Source organism: Trachurus trachurus (genome assembly GCF_905171665.1).
Source record: "Trachurus trachurus genome assembly, chromosome: 21".
In the NCBI taxonomy this organism is placed as follows: Eukaryota; Metazoa; Chordata; class Actinopteri; order Carangiformes; family Carangidae; genus Trachurus; species Trachurus trachurus.
Window position 1 is genome coordinate 9,534,515 of NC_139899.1, and position 25,387 is coordinate 9,559,901.

The following is a 25,387-nucleotide window of genomic DNA, read 5'->3' on the forward strand; positions in this document are numbered from 1 at the left end:
TCCCTCCCATACCTGTGGCTTGTGTCCCAACCAGCGGTGTGCTGGCTGTGTCGTCATGCAGGGCGATGACTTTCACAGTGTATTCAGTGCCAGGCTGCAGACCATAGATAACTGCAGACTCTGCATCACTTCGGGGAGCAGGACGCAGCTCTCTCTCACCCTCCTCCGAACTAGAATACAAGACCCGGTAAGATGTAACGATCCCCTCAGGGCTGTCCCAGGTGATGCGCAGAGAGGTGGAGTCAATGTCTGAGAAGGTCAGGTCTTTGGGACGGTCTACGTCTGAAAAGGTGAGGACAGCAGAGGAGTAAGCAGAATGTAAGGACGCTGTTTTTCCTACTGGTGAAAATTGAGCAAACTCTCTAGAGGGTGTAGAGCCTCACTTGTTACAGCATTCACCACCATTGGTGAGCTCTCTCCATCTTGCCCAAGAGCGTACACACTCAAAACGTACTCTACTGTTGGCATTAGGCCTGAGAAGGTCATCTCTGTCTGGTCTAGAACAAAGAAGGACAGGGATACAACAAAGAGGGTCAAAAGAAGAAAACATAGATGAGATTTTCACAAACTTAGAAGTCTTAAATAGTAGCCTACAATAGTACAAATCTTGACAAAGAACATACCTGGAGCCACCACTTCAGTAAAAGATGGCCCCTGTCCATTTCTGGGGACCCCAGTCACCCTGTATCCCTTAATTGGGCCCTGTGCGGGGCTCCACCTCACAGTGACACTGTTGTCATTCACTTCCTTTATCTCCATTTCAGAGGGAGAATCAACGCCTACAAGAGAAGTCGGAGAGATGATGGAGGAGAGGGTTGTGACTGGAAGTAAGATAATTGTTTGAAATGGATATAGAATACAGTGGATGTTTTTGTGTACCTGTTTTGTGTGTGACATAGATGGGAGTGCTGGACGCAGGACTGTCTCCTCTGCCAGTCACAGCATAGACGGTGATAGTGTAGTCAGTTCCAGGCTTCAGGCTAGAGATAGTGGCAGTGGACTGAGAGCCAGGCACTGTGAACTCCTTGGGATTACTGTGACCTCCTGTATAGAGATCAGCAATGCCACATATGTTAAGAGAAACCAATGTTGTGTTTTCTTAGACCGATGTAAAAACAGATGGGACTTCAATAAAACTTTATTGAAATTCATAAAATTTAAGGAGAAAGACATGCCCCTTCCAAATACAAAGTTTATGCAATTGATGAAAGCAAAACCAAAGACAAAAACATGTCTCTGAAAGTGTTTGGAGTTAGTATGACTGGTTTACCTGTCTCTCCATGAGTGATCCTATAGTAACGCACTGTGACAGGAGGGGCGTCCCAGCGGATGGTGATGCTGGAGGGCGTGGACTCCAGCACTTCCAAGTCTGTTGGAGCATCAGAAACTAAAAAGAGAGGGAGAGACAGAAAAGTACATTAACAACATGATGATAATAACATGGAGAATAAGTGTTAAATAATTAAGTATTAAATAAGGAATGCATACTCGTCTTCTGTTTCCCGTTGAGTGGCACACTCTCCTGACTCCCGCTCACAGCATAGATGTTGACCAGGTACTCTGTGTCTGCAGTGAGTCCTGTCAGGGTGAAGTGGTTCCTGGAGGGGGGCAGCCTCTCGTCCTTAGCCCTCCCGCCGCTGGCCATCTGGTAACGCATACGGTAACCGGTGATTTTGCTCTGAGGAGCAAGCCAGTGGACGGTGAAGGAGTTGGTGTAGATCTCAGAGAAACGCAGACCCACTGGTGAATCCAGAGCTGAGGAGAAAAAAAAGGATGAAACTTGTCTTTTCTGGACTGACATCCTACTGTTGCTAAACCGGATCAGTAAGACTCACCTGTTTTCTGTGTGCCAACAAGGGGTGAGCTCTCCCTCTGCTCATAAACACACACCACGCTGACCAGGTACTCTGTGTTAGGCAGCAAGTCTATAGACAGTGGAGAAGACACATATGTAGTTGTCTATCTGTGCATATCTGTGCATTGTGGTTTATTATTTTTTCGTTCTGCAACTTACGCTTTAGCACCACATTGTTAGCCCCGGCTCCTACACTGGTTTCTGTGATATCATCTTCATCATCAATGGGGTGATACCTGAGTAATCAGAAAACCAACAATAAAGAGCTAGTATTGTCACTTGCAGTCTTTTACGTGGTTTATGTGTTTTTGTATTCTGGAAAAAAAAAAGAATGAGCATGTTTACTGTCGTACCTGATGTGGAAGCCGCTGATGAGAGCAGGGTTTAAGGTGTTGGGAGAGACCCAGGTGACTTCCATGGTGTCGGGTCCAACCTGGCCGAAACCCAGATCAGTGGGGGCAGGTACAGCTGTTGAAAAGAGAGTGTGGTGTGATTTAAATTGTGTTAAAAGGTCATGGGAGAGTAGTTAATTTTTTCAGATGATTTTTTGCTTAAAAAGGTTGGTCATATAATTGCTATAATCCTGTAAAAGAGTGACAGGATGGGGAAATGCAAATACGTAAGAGAAATTAAATCTGAAGAAAAGGGATCAAGGGAAAAAAAAAATCTTTAGAAAAGTGGGATGTTTTATGTGCGTGTGTCAGTGTAAATCCATGTCTGGGGTTTTACAACACCGTAAATGTGAGAAAACAAGCAGTGTTTGCATTGGGGGCAAAATGAGCCACAGTACGATAAATCCCCTAAACTAAAACCAGATGGTCCACACGTGTACACGAACACATAGACACAGTATTATTAAACTGACAACACAGCATGTAGAGCAATTACATCAGCAACTTAAAAGGTTTGCTTTGAAGAGCTATGTATCAGGGTTAATAAGAACTGTATTACATTATATGGGCTCAGCACACAAAGCGTGATTTATGACTCCCTCACAAACACAATTCACAGACATAAAAAACACTTTTGGCAGATTGGTAATGTTACCAATATAATTGGTTAATTACTCATAATCCTTAAACCCTGGGAAACCATCATCCTGCATTTCTGCCTTTAGCAAGGGAGGTTCCACAGGGTTCAATACTGGGCCCTGTTCTGTTCATTATTTATATGATGAACAGAACAGGACAAAACAAAACATAATAATTCATGTTTTTTTTTCCACTGATCATTGAAAATGAGGATTTGCCCTCAATGAATTATTGAGACTTAAATAAAGATGAAATAAAATGAAATAATTATTGGGGGAAATATTTTGGTTTTACAGGAAAAATGGATCTTACAGGTCTGCTGAGTGAGGGTGGTGGGTTCACTTTCGCCATTCTCCGTCACTGTGATCACACTAATGTCATAGTCGATGCCAGGCTCTAGTCCGTAGACAGTGTATTCGCCAGTGCTTGGCATCACCATGTCCTCAAAGACGGGCACGCTCTCGCCAGCTGCCACCACTGTGATCCTGTAGCCAGTGATAGCTGTGGTGTTGAGCGGTGACCAGCGGAGACTGATAGTGGTGTCGCTCACTGTCTCGAAGCTGAGGTCCGGCAGCTTTGGGACTTCTGAGTAGGTGGAAACACAATATGGGAGGAGGGGAGAAAGAGAGAGAGGACAGCAGAAACACCAAAACAGACACAGACAAAGGTGGAGGAAAAGGGAAGAGGTTGGATAGAGGCAGACATTTAGTAACAGCAGTTAAGGAAAAAAGCTGTCCACTTCCAGTAGGTTGAGATACTCAATATATCAGACCAATGGAAGAGCTAATGCTAATGGCTGAGTTTCCTGGTATATATTAGCATCTAGTGAGGTTTTAGCTATTATTCAATGAAGGTTCTCCATTGAAAATCTTTCATATATGGCCAGGAAATAAAGCAATTACAAAACAGTCCTAATACTGTTTCTGCTGCTGATAAGTTAGAGCACAACGCTATCAGAGCATCTGTTGAAGGATGTTCTTATATGGTCACATATAAACTTCCTAAACAAAACAACAAACTCATAAACCCCACCAAACTCACCGGGTGTAATGACAGTAGATATCGGTGTGCTCTCCATGTCATCCTTCACAGTGACAACACTGACGTTGTACTCTATTCCTGGACTGAGGTTATCCAGGGTGCAGGAGTTCTCTCCCGCCTCCACAAACTCCTCTAAGCTGTTTCCTTGCTGTCCATTGGTAGGGGTGCATGTCACTCTGTAGCCAGTGATGTCTTGGAGAGACAATATTGGTATTTAGCTATTAGTTTGAGTATTGCATGAGTGACTAATCCATTTGGGTCCATCCATATTTTGGTGTTTGTGTGCGTACCTGGTGTAGCAGCTCCATTCCACTGCACGGTGAGCTCTCCAGTGCCAGGGTTAGACTCCAGGTTGAGATCAGTAGGAGGAGACAGAGCTGGTGAGGAAGAGGAAAGAGAGAAGTCAAAAGGAGGTGGAGAGGGGAAGTCAAAGACATATGTAAAAGACCAAAGGAGTCAGTATTTACGTGTGACAACGCGGCGTGTGACTGGGGTTCCCTGCTCATGTCCATCTATGACCGACTGGACGCTGTAGGTGTACTCAACTCCTGGGGTCAGACCAGATACGTAAATACTTCCTGACTCGGAGGTCACGTCTCTGGGGGCCTCTCCGCCCTGACTGGGACGGACTGTCAGCTGAGGAAATAAATGAACACAGAGTCAGAGAGGCGGAGGAGAGAGACACAGGGATTGGGGTATAGGAGGTAAAGGTCAGAGGTCATTGTTTTCCCAAGAACATGGAAGCCGGCAGAACATTCTCATCTATGGTGTGACATATTTTGACCAATCGCATTTACGCTTGAGGTCTGTAGTTTCCATGTTAGCTTGCTCCAAAAGGGGCCTACACTGAACCAAAAATAACTGGAATCTAGTCTCAACAGCAAACAGAAGGAAATACTGTAATAATCAGAGAACAACAGTCACACAATTTAGGTGTTCAGACAGGGACAGGAAACATAGAGAATACATGAATGCAGGAAATAAAACCATAAAAAAGAGACACAGCATATTATGCTTTTGTAGTGAATGTACCTTGTATCCAATGCGGGGAACTGGAGTCCAGGATATGATAATGGAGGTGTCAGTCACATCAGTGCTGAAATGAGGAGCGTTTCCCATTGGTGGATCTATAAACACACAAAGAGCACAGGTGTGTATGGATCAGTTGCATATGCAGAACACGCCCACAAATTGCTTTATACTCATTTGTATGTACACTGTCAGACACTCACTAGTGGTAAACACAGCGGTCTCTCCGACACTCAGTGTGTTGTCCTGCTCTGTGTGCAGCGTGGCGGTGTACTCTGTGTCGGGCCTCAGGTTGAGCAGCGTGTACTCAGAGAGGCGAGCGGGCAGGCGCAGCTGCTTTGGGTTAGAGCCCTCAACGGTGAGGAAAAGACGGTAGCCGCTGATTTTGGCACGAGGGGCATACCACATCATCACGGCACTGTCCTCGGTGATGTTGGTGAAATGGATATCAGTGGGAGCATCAGGCTCTGACAAGAGAGAGATCAGTTAACACCGTTAGGTTGGTTGAAAATAAATAATCACGTATTTGACATTACAAATACAAAACTGCATGTGTGTACTGAGCATCTGTCATACTCACTGGTGGTTTGCTCCCCAATAAGTGGTAAACTCTCCTCTCCATTGTGAATGCTATAGACACTGAAGCGGTACAATGTTCCAGGCTGCAGATGTGTCACTTCAATGTAAGAGTTCTGGCCGACGGGCAGCGTCATCACCTCCCGAGGAGTACCAGACTCATCGATGGGGACGACAGTGACGCGGTAACCGGAGACGCCACTGCCTGGACTGGTCCATGTCAGAACTATTTTCTTATCCGACACCTCAAAGAACCGCAGGTCTGTGGGAGAAGCCACTTCATCTGTGGAACGGTAAAACAAACATATCATTAAATATTTTGTTCCTTAGTGTTGTACACTTAATATCAGCAGATCTGAGCATATATTCATATATATGTCCAAACGTGGCATCCCAGTAATTCCAAAAAAATGTGTTAGTGGTTAGTCTGTAGATTCATGCCTTTCCCTTTCTCTGGCACCTGGGTAGAGCTGGTCTAAATCCCAACTGGTCTCTTATTGAATAACTGGAATAACTCTCTTGCAGCTGTTAGAAGTAAAATTGGTGACTGTGTGGAAACATGTCATTTATGAGGGACGGTCCAACAATTCACCACGACCCAAAACAAGATTATATAAGCCTAACCCTAACAGATAGACAGTTTACGCCTTTTTCATCTTAAGCAGAATGGGAGAGCTTATTTGGTCAGAATTGAAATATTATCAACTAAACGGAGCAAGCTATGTGGAAATCCAATTCAATTCCATGTCCTGTGTGGCTGTGTGTAAAAACATGATTTAAAATAAGCCTCTGATAAGTGATTCAGTGCATTTGTTTTGATGTTGCCTATCAACGAAGCACATATACATATGATCATATCAGTATGTATGACAACATTTCTGCAAAGAAAGTGCCAAATTATTACACTGCGAACAGACTGAATGGCAGTACACAAACATTTTTAATAGTAACCAGCTGTATAAAGACAGAGAGAGAGACAAGTCAAGATGATTAAGTGGAGATGTCTGGACTTTTGTTCAAACCAGATACACTCAATCCAGATCATGTGCAAATGTGAAAAGTAATTTAACTACAACACTATACTTTGATCTAGGTTTAGCCATTGTTATGCCATGGGCAGAGCCCCGGGACTGAAACTTGTGATAGTGCTTTGTCAAGCTTTAGATGTTGGACTGAGTTTGCAGTATTTACATGATTTGAGTTTCAAAGCTGTTTGCTGCTGACCTATAAAAGCACATCAGAGCAGATGCAGCTGATCAAGAGGACTAAAGCTCTTCTGAGTTTATTGGCTTATAACGTATATGAATTATATGTTCATGACAGTGATTGAGCTGAGCACTTTGCACCCCACGTAGCAGTGAGAGCAGCTCAGACAACCTGTACGTAGTAAAGAGCCTCAGTTCATTTGTCATAGTAGCCTACACATCTACCACAGCATGTAGGGGTTCACTTTTCTGTCTAGAGATGGCAGCACAAACTCTCAACAAGGTTATGTTAAGACTTTACAAACAAGCACACACACACACACTTGCATCGACACACATGCTTTTCCAGTATAGCATCTGCTCGACTGACCCACCAACAGTGTGATCGACTTGGCAGACTGAGAAGTTTTACATAACTACAATTCAGCAGAAGAGCGCAACAGCTGTGAACTCAATGACTTCACTTTCCATTGGAAAAGCCTTCACTTCTGGTGAAGAGAGCTGAGACCTTGACATAAATCACTAAATGAGCCACAAAATGACTTGCAGGTTGATTTTGGAGAGAGCACTCATGACAAGAGTAATAAGTAAAATTCATACAAACATACAGCAGGGTGTGATTTTATGGATCATAATCACCAAATCGGCAGATTCTTTGGTCACTGCACAGTGCACAGTAACTCATGGTGGACCAGGGAGAAAAGTGAGAAGTTTCCTACAGTTTATTAATCCAGGGGAAGTGTGCACCTAGATGAAACAGATTTGAATAATTCCACACCCAGACTAGCTCCACTTTGTTGCACACATTTTTCAGTTACCTGGCAGTGGATCTCCAGCGGTGTTCACCTGCACAAAGACAGGCTCACTCTCCAGGGTGTCCTCCACAGCATAGATGCTGATGTTATACAGCTTGCCAGGTAGAAGGTCACTCAGGGTCACAGATGTTGCTGTGTCAGGGAGATTCAGCTCCGTGCTTTCACCTTCCAGTGATGGTGTGTAGACGACGCGGTATCCTGCACGGACGACACACAGACCATGCAGTTTGCTAGAGAAAGTTGATAGACTTTGCCTGTGACCGACATGATAGTGTCATAACATACCAGTGATAGGAGCCAGTGGTTTGTCCCAGGTGATCACAATAGAGGTTTCTCCCACCTCCTCGACCTCGTGCTCGACGGGAGCATCAGGTGCTATGGAACAAATGAAGTGTAAGTAGACGGAAAATTACAACCAACTGCTTTATTTTTACTGGATTGCTTGATTTGTCCCTGGCACGTGTTTATTAGGCAGCTGACAGATGCAAAACTGTATTTCAGTCTAGCAGCAGTATTTGTGCCTAAGATGACGAAAGGAAAAACATACAGTAAAGAAGATGGTTGGGAAAAAATGAAAAATGAGAAAGTGTTTGTATGCTTCTTCTCACCAGTGGTTTGTGAAGTAGTAAGAATGAGGTTGTCATCTCCACTGTCTGTAACCTCATAGACGTTGACAGTGTACTTCCTCCCAGGCAGAAGCTCGTGAATGTTCACTGAGGTAGCTGTACGGGGAAGGTCTGACAGGAAACAAAGATATATTGTAAGGCAAGGCAAGGCAAGGCATCTTTATTTATATAGCGCATTTCATACCAAGGCAACTCAATGTGCTTTACATAAAGACAAAACATAAAAAAAGAAGCATAAGACAGAATAAAAACAAACAAAACACTGAAAACAGAGTTAAAAGCAAGAGCAAATAAAAGTAAAATAAAATAAAATAGATAAAGTTTTAAGTTCTCAGCTATAAGCATGTGAAAAGAGAAATGTTTTTAACCTGGATTTAAAAGTGCTCACAGTTGGGGCTGATTTCAGTTCTGCTGGTAGTTTGTTCCAGTTGTGAGCAGCATAAAAGCTAAATGCTGCTTCACCATGTCTGGTCTGAACTCTGAGCTCCACTATCTGACCTGAGTCAGTAGATCTCAGAGCTCTATTGGGTTTATACTCTACTAACATGTCATTCATGTACGTATTCTGGACCGAGACCATTCAGTGATTTGTAAACCAGTAGCAGAACTTTAAAATCTATTCTGTAGCTGACTGGGAGCCAATGTAAGGTCTTAAGAACCGGGGTGATGTGATCTGATCTCTTTGTTCTGGTTAAAACTCGAGCTGCAGCGTTCTGAATGAGCTGCAGCTGTTTGATACTTTTTTGGGGGAGACCAGTCAGAAGGCCGTTACAGTAGTCTAGTCTACTGGAGATAAAAGCATGAATCAGCTTCTCCTGATCAGTTTGGGACATAAAACCCTTAATTCTGGATATGTTCTTAAGTTGATAAAAGGCTGATTTGGTGACTAATTTGATATGGCTGTTGAAGGTCAGATCTGAGTCTAACAGCACGCCAAGGTTTCGGACTTGGTCTTTAGTTTCTAAAGAGGACAATGGTTTTTATTCATGAGCAGCTTAAGGAAGGCTAAAATATAGCAATGCAATATAAAAACCAAGCTGTAGCTGAGCAAATTAATTCATGTGTGTATCTGCAGTTACCTAGCACGATGGGTTGTCCAGTGCTCTGCCCCTGCTCACTGAGCTCATACTCTACTCTGAAACCAGAAACTGTGTCGGAGGCAGAAACCCAGGAGATGACAAAGCTGCTGGAGGTAATTTCAGTCACCGACTCTGAGGTGTCGACCACAGGCGGAGGCTGGGTGGTCTCTCCTTGCGATGTAGCCACTGTAGGAGAAACACAGATGGAAAATAAAAGAGTTGGCAACTTGCTGCCTCTGAGATCAGCACTGGCACCACTGGCTACGACACTCTGGCAAAAGAGTTCTAAACTAAATCTGAATGAGGATTTCCCGATTTAGTAAGGGTGGAATTTAGGGAATCAAGCAGAGCAACAGAAAAAGCCAGAAAAAGATGTTGTTGGGTTTTTTTTTGTTGCAAGTATTTCCCTAGATTCCTGTCTTCAATATCATCTTCCATATTTTGCAAAGCAGCAACAGTTAATAACATTACACTAATATTATTCAGTGACACTGCAGAGGAAGGGTTTCCACACCAAGAGGAGTTCTTGTAACTGAGATCTCTCGACTCACGTGATCCATAAGTGGTGGTGAAGTCAAAGCGTGTGACCTCTCGGCGTCCGAACCGCAGAATGCTGATCAGCTGACCCTCATAGGTGATGCCTGGCTTCAGGCCAGAGATGGTGTGGGAGTTAAGATGGCCAGGGATCATCACCTCCCTCCATGGGGTGTTTGTGTTTTTCTGAAGGAGGTTAGGACAGGAGATGTGAGTGGGTTTGATGGCCAGCATGTGGAACCAGAAGTTGGACGTTTGATATACAAATGAGGTGCAGGGGAGAAGTCATGTCCTTGTTATTGGTGAAAACTCACCACTCTCCATTTGAGGATGTACTGGGTGATGTGAGCAGATGCTGGGGCATTCCACTGAATGGGGTGGGAGTTGGGCTGGTTTCCAGATTCTGTAATGATCACCTGGACAGGAGGTTGACCACCTGGGAAACAGAGAAAACACACAGACAGATGGGTAAGCAGACCAGGATCACTGGGTTGAACAGCAAAGACAGTAAAATATGGCCTGAAAGAAATATACATTATTATGCAATACCTCAATTAAATAGTAACTGTGATGAGCACAAACGTACAAAAAATACTGCAATAGAAAATTATCTCAATTTCAAACCTGGACTTTCACATAACCTGACTTAAGAGTGAGTGAGTATCAGTGAATGTGTAGAAGTATTTTCCTGAACAGAGAGAGTGAGGGAAAGATCACACATCCCTGTGAGATTCCAGCACAGGTTTCAACAGCTCTACTTTCTCTACTCTGTAACCTTCGCCACTTCACCATGTCTTCTAACCCTCCCTGTTCTCATGGGGGTATTTATCTAATGCAGGGATAGTTTGTCATACCTCTTACCACTGTTAGGACTCATCTGCTTTGGATTTTACCAAAGTAGTCAATAATCAAAACAGTATGAGTCTAATCCGATAAAAAATTGAATTTAACAGGCATTAGTAAAAATGCTGGATCGAATATCTGAAGAAAATTGAATTTCCTCTACAGAATGACCTGTTGTCGAATAAACCCTGAAATGTCGTGGGAATACTTGTAGAGCTTCATGTGGTACAGATGAGTAGATTGCATTTAATTCGCACAAACATTGCACAAGTGAATATGACAAACTTGGAGAGAAAAAAAACATTTAAACTGATCTGAGAAAGTCATGGAATTCATTGTGCTGGATGAACTCTTTTCACTCCAAGAAATACAGGTTTTGATGTTCAATTAAATTCCTCACAGCCTCACCACAGACTGCCAAACAGCTGTCTTTGACAGTTGGCCACGTCTGTCACTGGATTTCTTGGAAAAAGGCAATGGGTTTTTGTAGCTTACAGCAGCTTGAGCATGTTATTGTATCATACTGCATCGAACAGACAATTTATCAGATAATGCACAGAGCGTTCACATTGAATTAACACTTAACACTCCAGACAGATTAGTAAATAACAAAAGACAACAGGACTGACACCAGCACTCTAGTAGTAGTCTCTGAACTGGTTTCAGAGATGAAACAGCAAATCACATCATCTTTAATGCAAACAGAAGTCATGTGGTGAGCAGAATCCTGACATAAGCTGTGCTGATAGAAACTGGTAGCTTCTATAAAGAACTGAGGTTTTCTGACCACTTTTCCAAATAGCAGACCTGTAATCAAAGTTACTGAGCAAGTGGCTCGGTTAACCAGAAGTTGCGAGCAGATACGCAGACCTCAAAAACAATCTGGAACCAATTACCGTCTATTACAGACCCACAGGCCACTGGTGAGGGTAAGGGTTACATAGAATCAGATGTGGGACGCAAATGAAAACGGATGCACACTTGTACGTACACACACACACACGCAGCATTATATGCACTTAGACACATCTGTGTGACTTACAAGCACAAACATCCCCCTTTACTTTGCACATATAGACACAACATTCAGTCTTGATACAAGCAGTTGCATGACAAGACTGTGATAAGGAAGAACCACAGTAAAGGGAAGTAATACTGAGAGCCATCCGAACAATAAAACACGCCTCAAACAATTAAATGAAACCCCAAACAACTAGGGTGACACGGGAGGCAGAAAAGAAAACAATTTTTTTAGAAGATCTTATCAAGTCTTGTGAAAAGCGCTGCAAAACCCCCATTGTTTGCCGTTTTTACCTTTTATGGTGTTTCACCCAGTAAGCCAACTGACTGGGAGTCTGGATCTGCTCTGTGCTCGCCCTAAATCTTACTATATTGTATTGTATGCTCACACTCACACTCACACACACACACAGACAGCAAGTTCACAGCTGGTTGCCATTATGGCCACTAACTGCAGAATAGTGCCCTACATTTTGTATCTCCCATCAACCTGCTCTACACACACAGCAAACAAGTAACAGTTCAAATGTTCCCTTACGTAAGACGAGTCGAACCTGAGGCTCTGAGGCACTGACACCACAGCCTGGAGCTGTACTGACATTTATGTCCGCTGTGGGATATGTTAAAATGTTTTATTGCTCAAAATAGCAAATGTAAGCCATAAACACACATTGTACATCCACATCACTATTTTTCCCCCATGAATTAGGGTAAGTGTAAAAGGGAACAACATGGCATGTTGATTTACTTGCCATTGGAGAGCAAATCAACACAAGAGGCCGACTACGGCAGTGGAGAAAGAAAAATCAGTTGAATCCTAACAGGGCGGTGTCTACCCCTAACTAATGGCAATCTATATATAAAGACAAAAGCCTGAAAAGTTGAAGACATTGCACAATGGGCTACATGGTGTGGTTAGTTGTAATGACAAAGGAGGAAGAGTGACAAGTAAACATTAACAGCTGTGAGAGAGAGAAAATAAAAGTCCAGACAAGACTGTGAGAAAGATTTTGTTTGTTTGGAGCGATGTGATCCCGCCAAGCTTGGTTTCAAGTCATTAGGAGTAAGGTAATGTAACCATCAAGGTCATATAATGCTGTGCAATGAAGCATGACCTTGTTGTGAGGGATATAGCTATGGGGCATTAGATTACACTTTAAGTTGCTAAAATCAACAAAACTGGAAACTGTTCATCAGTGAACATTAAAAGTTGAGTTTGTGTTCGGGAGAAGTATTTTGTACAGCTGTGGCAATAGCAGCACAGGGGATGGACCACATGCTAGCAGGAACAAAGGCTCAGAGTTGGGGGTGTATTTGTAAGAGAGGAAATCACACCCCCCCTCCCCAACTCTGCCTGTTTCACATCAAAGTCAAGGGCCTCATTTTCAAGTGACTTAAGCAAACATTTTTTACAGCAAGAAATTAAGCACAATTTGTAGAAGTTTACCCATTTGATCAGCCGTGCACACATCCTCACTGAGGCCTAACAGTCTTTACTGCCACTGGGAATGTTTAGTCTGTTCCAGCAAAGTGATATTATCTACCTGGCGTTACACAGAGGGACAGCTTCCAAAGCTTACCAACACTAAGACTGAATGAATATCTAACAGTCAAACAAGTTCAGCATAACACAATATTACCAGACGCTGAAACTGGATCGAGAATCAAAGTGACAAGAACAGCACGGAAAAAGTAGTCAAAAGATGAGTATGTGGGGAAAAGACAAACAAACAAGATTGTAGAAAATAATGTCAATTTAGCATCCTACCAGGGTAAGCCTGCTGGGGCTCACAGCTGAGTTCTCCGACGCCGTTGCCATAGCAATAACACTTGTACATGATTCCATGGATCATTCTATCCCAAGACTCTCCGATCTGATAGAAGGCTTTCGTCTCCGGCTCCTGGCACTGATCTAGGGGCAGAGTCACATGGAGTCAGGTAATGGAGCGGGGCAAATAAAACTCAGAAATCATCTATCATGCCCATTCCATAGTAGTAGTTGACATCAGATTGAAGTTTTGCAGCGTGTAGGATGTCAGCACAGTAAACTCACCGATGGCATCGCACTTCCAGCGGCCACGCCCCTGACCAAAGCAAGTGCAGTTCATCATGTATCCCTCTTCATGTTGTTTGGTGAAGGTCTGATTCACCTCATAGGTCAGACCGTCCACAATACACTGGTCTGCAACACACACAGAAACAACAAGACTTGAAGAGACGTGGTAGAGAAATGTGCAGAGGAAACTTTTCTTCTTGTTTTCTTCATCTGCTCTTCTGAATGGCAAGGCAAGGCAGGCAAGGCAATTTTATTTGTATAGCCCGTTTTTACAAACAGTTTGTCTCAAAGGGCTTTACATGGCATCGTAACAACATCCTCTGTCCTTAGACCCTCACATCGACTGAGGAAAAACTCCATGGAAACCCTTTTTAACAGGGAAAAATCGGAATGCTGCGTGTGTTTGCACGTGTGTGTTCCTGCATGTGTGTGTGTGTGTCTGTCTGTATGCATGTGCTGCAGGTGCAACGGAGGCCCCATAAAGTGCAGGTGTGCAGGCTGACTTCTGACCTTTTAGGTGGATGAGGGACTACATCCACACATGACCTTTAACCTCTTCTCTCAGAGAGGCCTAATAATACTACTCAGTAATTATAATGCCACACATGTGAGCGGATGGAATCACTTGTTCTGACTCTTAGTGACCTATTCTGTCTCTTGCTGTTAGACACACACAGATACACACCTTTCAGCTGGGAGTAAGCGACACAGCTCCATTCTCCTCGGCCATTGCCGACACAGGTACACCGCATCATGTGACTCAGAACTTCGTGCCGTTTGTCCCACTGGTCTCCCACGCGGTACATCACCCCTTCACTGGTTGTACACACCTCTTCATGGGCTAGAATACACAAGACAAAAAAAACATTGTAATAAGGCATGCCACTGACTTAGTCTGATTAACTTCTGGTGAAAACCCATTCAGAATTATCAGTTGTACAGACATAATATCCAACACATTTGCACATATTACCTAGCAACATGAGCAGTGCATACCAGCAGCAAAATAAATACAGGCACATTGTAATGAATGAGTGCTCTTGAAGATGACTGATTCTACCCTATAATTACTACACAGGGATGTAGAGGACGTATGTAACCATCACAGAGCACCTGTGTCCATTGAAACCAAGATTTGATTAAAAGTGAGAAACAGCTGTTGTGTGTATGACTGACTGTGTGTGTTCACCACATGTTCTCCAGTAATTATAAGAGTGAGTGGTTTTTATCAGGAAATCATAGAAAGTGTGCAAAGGTAGGTGGGACAAGCAGAGGCCTGTCTGTGTTCCTCTGTGGGGCAGAGAACATGTGGAAAATAATAACGATGTTAATAATGAAGATCTTAACCGTATGTGAGATTGACTTTAAATATGCAGAGAATATGACTCGGTTGCAGATTAAATGACTGACATTGCCTCAAGTTGTGTTGCAGTGGAGCAGGTAGAGCAGACAAAACTGACATGCATGCATGCCCATGAACGCGTCTCTTTAAGTCGCCATAAGGGAAGGGAGGAGGAGAAGGAGAGAGATAGCAGATCTGCTCTCTTGGAGCCCAGCCAGGGATTTTCTATGCCAAGAAGAATCTGGAGCAGAGCCAGACATCTGGCTCCTGGAAGTACAGATCCTTGACTTGGTGTGGTAGCTGTGCAGCAAGGATGTAGCTGAAGCAGAAATACAGTGGCTGGAGATGTTGAGAACATGGTGTAGGACACACATGTCCCTTGGCCTAAGCTGTGGCTACCACATTTAAAATTGATGTAGACATTTGAATAATCGGGAGTAAGTCAGTATCGATCGGAAGTGGTCCGGCAACAGAGTCCTGGGTGGCCAAGGCTCTCTGATACACATTGGGATGAAGGCTGGCCCATGGCCTCCAATCCAACATACCAGCTACTGTTGCTCAAACTACTGAAGAAGTCCATGCTGGTTTCTGATGCAGTGCACTGTGTCAGAATACACAGTGCATTACAGTTTGTTGTATATTTGGCAACAAAATGGGGGGACCAACACAATATTAGGCAGGTGGTCATAATGTTGTGCCTGATCAGTCTATTTAATATCACTAAGTCCTTCCCATGTTGGCATATGCCTGAATCACTGATTCAATTCCAGACCAAGACAATCCTTAGCGCATGTCATTCCCCTCCAGTCTCTCTCCCTGCTTTCCTGTCTCTCTACTGCCAAGTGCATGTCTTTTCTGTAGAACCAATCAATACTATCTGAGGGTAATCCGACCACTAGTTTAATGACTCTGAAAGTGGCCATTTAAAACTTAACGGGCTGTTTGGGCACCACAGCCAACAGCTGTGGGAGCTAAAACAATTAACACCCCCCCCTGGGGACAAGCAGTTTTATAACCACCTGATAGGAGGATGTTACTAACACATAGGGCTAAACTAAACAAAAGGTTTTCCTGCTGCCAAACATAAACCCCATTCCTGGTGCTGAAGAGAGATAAGTAATAATGTTTATATGAGTGGATCTAATCGTAATGAAGCTACAGTTTGTGTAATGTACCCTGGATGTTGGCTCACAGCTGGAGACCATTGCCCCGTCAACCCAGGGGCACATGGCAGATAGCAGAGTTAAACTTCACCATTAACATCTCAACTACCGTGTTTGTTTTGACAGTCCTTGTGGAGTCATTAATGTCAATATCAAAGGCCCCCCGCTGTTCAGACTGCTGGCCTCGGTTTACCACCAGACAACCTGCTCTGACACTGGCTGGCTAGAGGGCGTGAATGCTCTTTTTGCCCTTGTTAAATCTCGACACGGTGTTTTAACGACAGGGTGTTGTCTCAAAGGTTCGTCTCAGGACAGAAGTTAACATGCAAGAAATTCTGAAGAAAAGGATCCCTTAAAAATAACCACAAAAGGTTAGTTTTAGCATACAAAGATTACTATTCTGCAGGCCGTCGACATGTGCAAACCTTTGGACACGGCAGCCCACCTCCCCACCATGTTCACAGCAGGAACAAACTATTTGAGCTACTTCAAAGGGTTGCCTATCTGTCTTGCCACAAAGCAAAAAAATCTTCAAACAGATTATGACATGAAATAAATTGAGTGCTCCATTTTTCTCCAGAATTCAAAGATAAGAGAATCTCTGATAAGATCCTGTAGATGTTTCCACTTTGTACCATCCACATTCTGCAGCCCACTGCCAAACAGACTATTACACCCTCCGCCTGTCTGCTTTTAAGTTGATCCGACTTTACTGTTTTAAATTAAAGATACTCCCACTTCTATTTGTGGATACTGTTTCATAGCATCACAGCAAACAAAGACAACAAATTGAAGCCATGTCTAGATAAAACTAGATTTATGTCTTCAGACCTTTGCAACCTTGGATCCCCCATTGAAGAGATTCAGAGCAGTGACTCACTTCACTTGTTGTGACGACTCAGCTGTGTTTGTATAAAGTGGCTTCAGCACTGACTGCATCCACCATAAACTGTTGTAATTATGTGGTTTCTAAATTAGACAGTTGGGCTTACTCTGACATCAAGTCCTATAGATTTTCATAGTTTGTGCTCTTTGTTCAGCCTGTCTGTGTCATCATTACCATTTCATTACAGTTTCACAGACAGAAGTGCAGTGTCAATGACCCCCTGGTGTTTCACTGGCCTGAGCCTCTTTTGTTGCCTAAGGAGATCTAATTAACACCAACCCAACACAGCAACAGTGAATTGTGAATTTGTTACTTGAATTTGGCTTTGCTAAACATAAAGGCGTAAGAACTGTAAATTACACTGTCTGTGCTGTCAGCTCCAGCCCCTTCTTATCATCACTCTTATAATCGCTTCTATGCTAATTAAATAAAATCACCCATCAAATCTTTTCATTGTCAAACAAAAACAAACAAAGGACAAAGGATAGAGAGGCCAAGTTAATTATGTGATTCAAACAGGGGGAGTGGCATTTTATTTAAGACCTGAGAGATGCTGCAATTAGCTGAGCTAATCGCGTTAGTTACCCCTGTGGCCAGCAAACTGTCTCACTGGTCTACAAGTTGGTCAGTTGTCCAGGCCTGTGAGACCATGTCCACATTAACGCAGACATGTTTAAAAGCAGATTCTTATCTTGTTGTTCCTTTGTTTTCTTTACTGCTACCATTTAAACAACATTTTTAATAGTATGGCCTAAGATTGTGTTAAACTCTCTCCATCTCACACACACAAACTTACCAGCCATGGGGCAGAACCCAAATCGGTGCTCTGAATCATATTCAGTTGTGGTGCCACACCACTTCATGCCGTCTCTGCGTCCATCAGCAGTGCAGTCAGTGTAGTTTTGGCCATTGTAGACGAAGGGGAACTGGCACAGAGCACCATTAGAGTTACCGCCTCGTGTTGCCACAATTGCTATTGGAAGAAAAGAGATCACCATCGCTTTGACTTATGATTTATCAACACCCAAACCCCACCACAACTCCTGTTTATGTACATCTAGGCTAAGCCCAATTACAAACTGATGTGAGAGATATGATGCAGCTGCTCTAATAACACTCATATTCACTCACCATTCTTCTCTGTACAGAAGGAGTACTTCTGGTCAGTCTCAAAGTCAGAGGAGGTGGAACACCACAACTGTCCATCGCTGCGTCCATCAGAGGTACAGGAGTGGTAGGTCTTTCCCTTGGAGACAAAGGGGAACACACAGGGCTGACCTCCAGAGTTGCCACCATACACTGGAGCTGGTCCATCTGGAAAATAGACAAATACATTAACATCACTAATCACATGACAAGAGATTCTCACTTCACCTGCTGAGTTGTGGGTTTATTGTTGCTTCACAGGTTAAGTGAAAACCTCTCTTACCCCACTGTTCACAGCTGACTCCATTGCCAAGACAGGTACAGAGCATCTGCTTGGCTCCCTGGGTCTTGAGCCAGCGCTGGCCAATGAAGTATGACAGTCCTGTTTCTGTGCGACAGGGCCCCTCCTGAGGAAGCTCTGGCACGCCGGCGGGCTGGTAGACCGCAGGCTGGATGTTAGTGATCACACGAGAGCCAGTGCCTAAGGTGTAACATGAGAGACGAGTCGGACATAGAAAAAATGTCAAAAGCATACCATTAACTTCTTAATCCTAAAATCACATCTACGTGACAACTCTAGGGAAAATGTCATGGATTAAGCATTTAGGAAAGACTGTTAAAAGTCACCTAAAATCATCAATCAATGAGTTGTGCTGTATAATACACACAATAAAACACAGTCACGATGAGCATATGTTTCCATCTCACACCCTGTAATCACTTCAAGCCACTTTAAGCACATTTTTCCACTCTCCTGTGCCTCATTCCTCCCTCTTCATCCCCCTGGTCCATGTCTGTGTCTCTCTTTCATGAGGTCATGATCATGAGTTACAAGACTCGTCTTTCTCACTTCAGCACTCAGACACTTGGCATCTGTTATCTCTCCCCCCTCACAGCATCTGTCCCTGGTGTACGTTCTTCTCTCCACACAGAGTGTGAAAGAGGGGGAAAAAGCCAGAGGAGAGACAGGGATGTTATCAGTTCTCACCCAGGCCAGTGGTGTGAAGTGAAGCATGCCTCTCGCACTTCCACTCCCCTCTGCCGTTTCCTGTGCACAGACACTGGAGCAGGTGGCCGCGGGCATCTGTCTTGGTCCAGGTATCTCCAATACGGTAAGAGGACAGAGTGTCCTGGTCGTTACAGCGATCTAGGAGAGTAGAGATACACTGGGATTAATTATAAAGATTGTGGCTTTTTTGCTAAAGGCCTTGAGAGGAATGAGAAAATCAGCAACGGTGCTGTGGGGAGTGACTCCTTCTGGCCACCAGCTGTTTCCATGTTTGCATTTTGGTGACTTTGTGGATAGCTTACTGAACACATGCATGATGGCATTTTATTGATGAGCTCCACTGAGAAAACCTTGCAAGGCCACCCTGAAGAATTGCATGCGACAACAAACCAACAAGGAATAACATTCATTATCATGTGTTACATCAGTCAAAACCATTAAGGATACAAGTAATGCTTCTAATGAGAAACACAACCGGTAAATGTTTCCTGCAGAGGTTGTAGAAATCCTCCCAACACATAACTTTTAGTGTAGTCCTGATAGTGTGGCTGGAAAGTTTATCTGTGAGACATTTCATGAGGATTAAGCGGTACATGTGTATACACGCATGCTCCTTGTTCAAGTACAGCAGGATTTCCTCAGCAGCTAATTTAATTTTCTGCCTGTGACCCAGTTCTTCCTGTTTGTTGCGGACTAGTAGGTAAACACCAAAAGTCTTACAGATAAAGTAGGCTAATGAAGATAAAAATATAGATTTCAGGGTTCCAGACTCTTATGTGGCCCCTAACTTAGAATTTTAAATGCACAAGCAGAAGATTTTGGGGCACACACTGTAAATCGACTTGCACAGCAAATATTCACATTTCCTTTTCATTCATGATACTCACACACATTGGCCTGCCACCTCTAATGACAGATTCTAGATTCTTTGAGTTGCCCTTTCCACGTGTTACCAGTGTTACAATTTGTTTTTGTAAATGTACTGGTTGCACATGCACAAGTAGATGAAAAATTACTTTCACTGTCTAAAATTTCAGGGCAAAATGCCACCATTTAGGGGCAGTCTAGAGCCCTTATTTACTGTAGATATAGATATATAGACATATCTTACTTCTGGAGGTGCATGTGATGCGTCCACTTCCCTCTCCCAAACAGGTGCAGTCCACCACCATCCACCCCTGGTACGGCTTCTCCCACGTCTCTCCGACAACATAGGAAGTTCCCGCTGAGTTGTCGTAGCAACGCTCAGCTGCGAAAACACAAACAAAAAACACACTCAAGCTGTGAATCACTCAAAAATATATCTTGCATATAGTTTGAAAAACGAGTTACTTGTAGGTTTTCCAACTAAAATCTTTTGGGGGAAACAGGTGGTGGCAATTAACGCTTAACGAGCTTCTGCTACAGTTGTTATGATACACACTAGCCTTCAGAAACTCACAATGCTGATACATTTTCAGCTAAGCTAGCACATACATCAACCAGTAGTTATGTAAATATAGCCACGTCTGTCAGTGGCAGGCTTAATGACTCACCGATGGGTTTGCATGTCCACTCTCCTTTGCCGTTACCCAGACAAACGCACTCCAACATGTAGCCTCCTGTTTCATGGGGTCTCCTCCAGGTGTCACCAATCTTATATGATGCCCCATTCTCATGACAGCGGTCTGGGTAGAGAGAGAGAGAAAAAAGGTGATCCAGAGATGACCAGATGACTACATGTGTGTGTATTCACATTAAGAAAGCAAAGGAAAAGAAAAAACACACACTCAGACATTTCTCCCATTATCTAACCGCCCGGCTAACTGCAAACAGCTGCATGGCACCGGTTGTTAATCAGTTGTAGAGAATAGGGAGTATAACCAGTTTACAGGCCTGAGTCTGGCAGATCGGGATATACACATGAAACACACGAGCTGGGCTGTGTGGTCTGGAGTTGGCAGAAAACACACTTACTGGCAATGGTGCAGCTGATCTTGCCCCTCCCAGATCCAATACAGGTACAGTCCCAGATCATGCCATCCTTGGGTCTCTCGTAGGTATCTCCCACAGAGTAGTACAGCTGGTTGATTTTATCGAAGCACTTCTCCTCTGTTATAAAAAAAGAAAAAACTAATGGAAATGGTCTGTCCTACATGTGTTGTGCTAAAGGCAGATGGAACTAGTGGAGACAGACTGATGTGGGGAATGATGCAAAAAGACGTGTGAAAGGCATCAGAAACAAACTCACCTTCGGGTTTGCTTTTACATTTGATGCCAGCGACTCCATGGCAGGTACAGATCAGCGTGCTTCCCAAATACGGCCGCTCCCACTGCTCATTAATGGCATACGTGTTGCCATTCTCCAGACAGCCGTCTGACAGGACAGAGGGGGATGAGGGAAAACCGATGAGACTTTAGTATGAGCTCAATTTTAGCAGCAGGAGGTTTCATAAAAGAAAATACCCCCTGCCTTTGCTTATACTCCAAAACACTCACTGTGCAGGGAAAATGTGTGTATGAGACAGAAAAAAAAACACACACTCCACCCACACACACCCAAAAACCCCATACCTGCTCACTATGTCCTTTTACAAAATGGAAAGACAAACGCAGGCAGTGGAAATTGCTCCAGCAGTAACAAACACTGGTCAGTATTACAGGTTACAAGACAAAGACAAATGTAAACCAAAGTAAGCAAACCCTAAATTAGAATACACATTTTATTGTAGGACAAGACTTCACCCATGTCTGTGAAAGTGAGTGTGGATGTGTTAAGTTGACTTCAAAGGGCCTCCAGGCTGAGTAATAAATCAGCTGCACAGAATGGAGAATAATATCCACTTTTTACTTTCTCTCCCCCACCGGGCTTCTTCTTTGTTCACATCCCATGACTTCACATGCCACACACATCTCTTCTCTAACTTTTTCTCTGTATAGCCCTGATCCTCCTTCACACACGGGTGGATTTAAGGAGATGAGAGAAGTTGTTGGAGATAAACAACTGATCAAACCCAAGACACATTAGCCACATTTTAGCCTTAATTGCTGCTCTGATTGCAAAGAGGCACAGACCACAAGCACAAAAAAAATGTGTCCAGTTTGTTTCCCCATTTTAAAAAACATAAAATGTCAAAATAAAGATTTCTCATCTGGCTACTCCGTACGTAGTCTACAGGAGCTCGCCAGGTGACCTCTGGTGGCCCCGGGGACCTTCTCCTGCTACACTAAAATCACTCCGGTGACTCATAACGAGGACTTACCCTGCGAGACCGAGGAGACGTGATGCTGCTGCGACTGTCTCCGATTCCTGTGCGTCCCTTTGGGCATGCAGTTCACCGCGCTCCCGATGCAGAGCGCAACCAGCACCCTGGCTATGGTGCCGCCGGTCATAGTGCTTGTTGCAAATGCGAGCCTCTCGGTTACTGCAGAGTGTGGTCACAGGTGCCACTTTTTTTTTTGTCCTAATGTCTCAAGGGGACGGAGAGAAGTCGGTTCCAGTGCAACTCTTGTTCGGTGCAGCAGCTCCTGCCTCCCCTTTCTGTCTGTTTGCTCCCCTCTCCGGTCGGCGGCCCCACTGTGCAGGTTACCAGTCTGGGGGGAGTGATTTATCTGGGCATGGCTTTCAGCCGGAGGTGGGAGGTCCCAACAAAGTCACTGACTACTCACGCAGCATGGAGAAGTGAGGACAAACTTTTAGAACATAGAGATGGATAAACGCTCGTTTGAGATCACAAAGCCCTGCTCTGGGATTAGGGGAGACAGGTTACTTTTTGAAAAGAAAAAAAAAACGCGGCTGAGTCCATGCCACCTGCATAACCGAAAAAACAAACTTGAGGGGATATGCTCCCTGTGTAGATTTTAATTGCTCCACCCGGGTAAGGATGTCCAGCCCACCCGCCTATGTTGTAAGATTTAGGATCTTGATGGCCACAGGGGTGCAGCCCTGCTCCCAGCAGCTCTCTCATCCAGGGAGACAACTTAATCCTAGCAGTAAACACTCAGACCTCCTATGATTTTACTATTGCCTTAAGGACACTTAAACAACCATCTCCCCATAGTCTACATTTATTTCAGGTGGTCTCGCAGTGTAAATTACTGGTGGTTGAAAGTGTAGGGTCATGTCAAGACAGATGTATTTTATCCTGTAAACATGTGCCTGATATCACTTGATACTTGGTCCTCCTTCATATCCTGACATGAGTAATCTAGAGCTCTGCTACACCCAAGTACAATCAGATGCTGCATGAGTTTTCATCTTAGAAGAGCAGCTTTGCCGCTGGACAGTGATGTTATGCAGTGGTATCTCGGCCTATCGGTGTTAACACGGTCCTGGTGGTGATCTGCAGGAATTGGGTCACATGGCGTCAGTGTCTGGAAAGCCTCCAGTAGCCTTATAAGTTTCAATGTCTGGAGAGTGTTTATATGTCCAGGGCGGTTATTGAGATGATTCCTCAACTACAAGTGAACTTCTGTAATGTGCGTGTCAAGAGGTCAATTTCTATACTCTTATGGTTGTTCAGTTTATAATGGGGCCTCTCTATCTAAGAGTGTCCTCCTCAGTTGTTCAGTGCTTTGTACAGTACTGTTATGAAGTGGGAATAGCCTGGGCTATTCGAAAAAGTCTATTACATACTTTTTAGTTTGGCAATAGCTCTGTTAAGGGTTCTTTAAATAACTTTTTCTTTGATCTTTTCCTCAACTTTGGTTGCATTTTCTGCTATTATTAATATTATAAACACTGACCACTTTGCAAATGGAAAGCTCCAGTAATCCTCCTGTGTTGTCTCATGACACATTTGTTTCTGCCCTCCATGAGTTGTGACTTCCTTTCCATGTCTTTAGTCATCTCTGGGGGTTGAAACACTCATGCATGACGAGTCCCTGAATTTCTTTTACCCCAACAACTACGGCTTTCTCAAATCTGGTTTTAATCGAATGGATGCATCAGCAAAGTTTTAAAATATAGCTATGTACCCCACAGTGATGATGCACAGCCTTTAGTTGACAATGAAACTGAAAACAAAATCTTCCATACAGATTGAGGATACCTGTTGTTAACAAGTGAAGATTTCGACACAAACTTCATTAGTGAACTGGGAAGTGAAACTCATTTGACGTCATTGCTTCTGATGACTTGCGTTTTTGTATTATATATATCCCAACATCCATCCATTCATCATTTATTCTGCTTGTCTATGCAGAGCCATTGGGGGGTTGAAGGGGCAGTCTCGGCTGACATAGGGTGAGGGCGAGGGCGAGGTTCACCCTGGACAGGTCATTAGCTTTTCACAGAGCCAACATACAGAGACAAACAATGCACACCTACAGGCAATCAGTCTCCGATACACTAACTGTGCATGTCTCTGGATGGTGGGAGGAAGCTGAAGAATCCAGAGAACCAATGCAAACCCAGAAATCCTCCCTGGCCCTGGGATCAAAGCCAAAACCTTCTTGCTGAGGAGTATGGAAAATAATGTTAAAAGCCTGAATATGTTTTTTAAGAGTAAGATGAGATAGACAAACTCAAAACATAAATGCCTCAGAGAGAGGAGAATAGGAGATGATGGACATGCACCGTCATTTACATTAATATGTTGATGTGTTGTTTTAAATCAGTTCACAAAATATATCCCTGGGCAGTGAAATGCCATGAGTTCACCTGCTACAGCCGTAAATCAGATAAATTCAGTCAGTCAGCTAAATCCGGTCAATCAAACCGTGGTTAAATGTGATGGCAGGCTTACAAGCATGTGGATTATTTTATGTATGTCAGGAAATCTGTGGCTTGTAGAAACATTTTGGAGGTGTCAGAGAGATTTTATGTTGGCATCATCTGGCTCTACCATGACATCGATCTGAACAGTTAATTTTATCGCACATTTGCTCCACACAGGAAGACAATTATCTTTTCTTTTTTTCTTTTTTTTTGGTGATATAATAACATGAGGACCCATCTGTTACTTTATGTCCTAATGCATGGGAAATGTGCAGATGGTGTTGGATGGCATGCATACGTATTGTAACACAGACTGCTGGGGATTTTTTTTTCTTTGTTGAAACAGAGACACATACATGAAATACAAACCCACAGATTTCAACATCTATTGTATTCAGTACAGGTCGTGTTATGTGGAAGGGAAAGGACAGAC

At 43.6% G+C, this 25,387-nt stretch overlaps 1 protein-coding gene across 1 annotated transcript in view; it reads right to left on the reverse strand.

Moving 5' to 3' along the window:
* Nucleotides 1–22,796, reverse strand: part of fn1a (fibronectin 1a) — a 30,346-nt gene extending 7,550 nt beyond the window's left edge. The window contains exons 1-34 of the mRNA XM_083997312.1: nt 22,499–22,796; nt 21,487–21,612; nt 21,213–21,347; nt 20,792–20,923; nt 20,368–20,505; nt 19,236–19,394; nt 18,531–18,728; nt 18,233–18,415; nt 17,898–18,074; nt 14,396–14,551; nt 13,708–13,836; nt 13,423–13,566; nt 10,106–10,227; nt 9,809–9,977; nt 9,258–9,443; nt 8,161–8,289; nt 7,838–7,927; nt 7,556–7,750; nt 5,537–5,815; nt 5,160–5,423; nt 4,960–5,054; nt 4,395–4,563; nt 4,218–4,304; nt 3,928–4,119; nt 3,199–3,471; nt 2,209–2,323; nt 2,015–2,091; nt 1,836–1,925; nt 1,489–1,755; nt 1,271–1,387; nt 880–1,044; nt 624–779; nt 384–497; nt 13–282 (exon numbers count right to left, since the gene is read on the reverse strand). Of these exons, the coding sequence (XP_083853438.1) occupies nt 13–282; nt 384–497; nt 624–779; nt 880–1,044; nt 1,271–1,387; nt 1,489–1,755; nt 1,836–1,925; nt 2,015–2,091; nt 2,209–2,323; nt 3,199–3,471; nt 3,928–4,119; nt 4,218–4,304; nt 4,395–4,563; nt 4,960–5,054; nt 5,160–5,423; nt 5,537–5,815; nt 7,556–7,750; nt 7,838–7,927; nt 8,161–8,289; nt 9,258–9,443; nt 9,809–9,977; nt 10,106–10,227; nt 13,423–13,566; nt 13,708–13,836; nt 14,396–14,551; nt 17,898–18,074; nt 18,233–18,415; nt 18,531–18,728; nt 19,236–19,394; nt 20,368–20,505; nt 20,792–20,923; nt 21,213–21,347; nt 21,487–21,612; nt 22,499–22,628 (5,428 nt within the window). The 5' untranslated portion in view covers nt 22,629–22,796. The remainder of the gene's footprint in view (nt 1–12; nt 283–383; nt 498–623; nt 780–879; nt 1,045–1,270; nt 1,388–1,488; nt 1,756–1,835; nt 1,926–2,014; nt 2,092–2,208; nt 2,324–3,198; nt 3,472–3,927; nt 4,120–4,217; nt 4,305–4,394; nt 4,564–4,959; nt 5,055–5,159; nt 5,424–5,536; nt 5,816–7,555; nt 7,751–7,837; nt 7,928–8,160; nt 8,290–9,257; nt 9,444–9,808; nt 9,978–10,105; nt 10,228–13,422; nt 13,567–13,707; nt 13,837–14,395; nt 14,552–17,897; nt 18,075–18,232; nt 18,416–18,530; nt 18,729–19,235; nt 19,395–20,367; nt 20,506–20,791; nt 20,924–21,212; nt 21,348–21,486; nt 21,613–22,498) is intronic.
* Nucleotides 22,797–25,387: the final 2,591 nt, after the last annotated feature.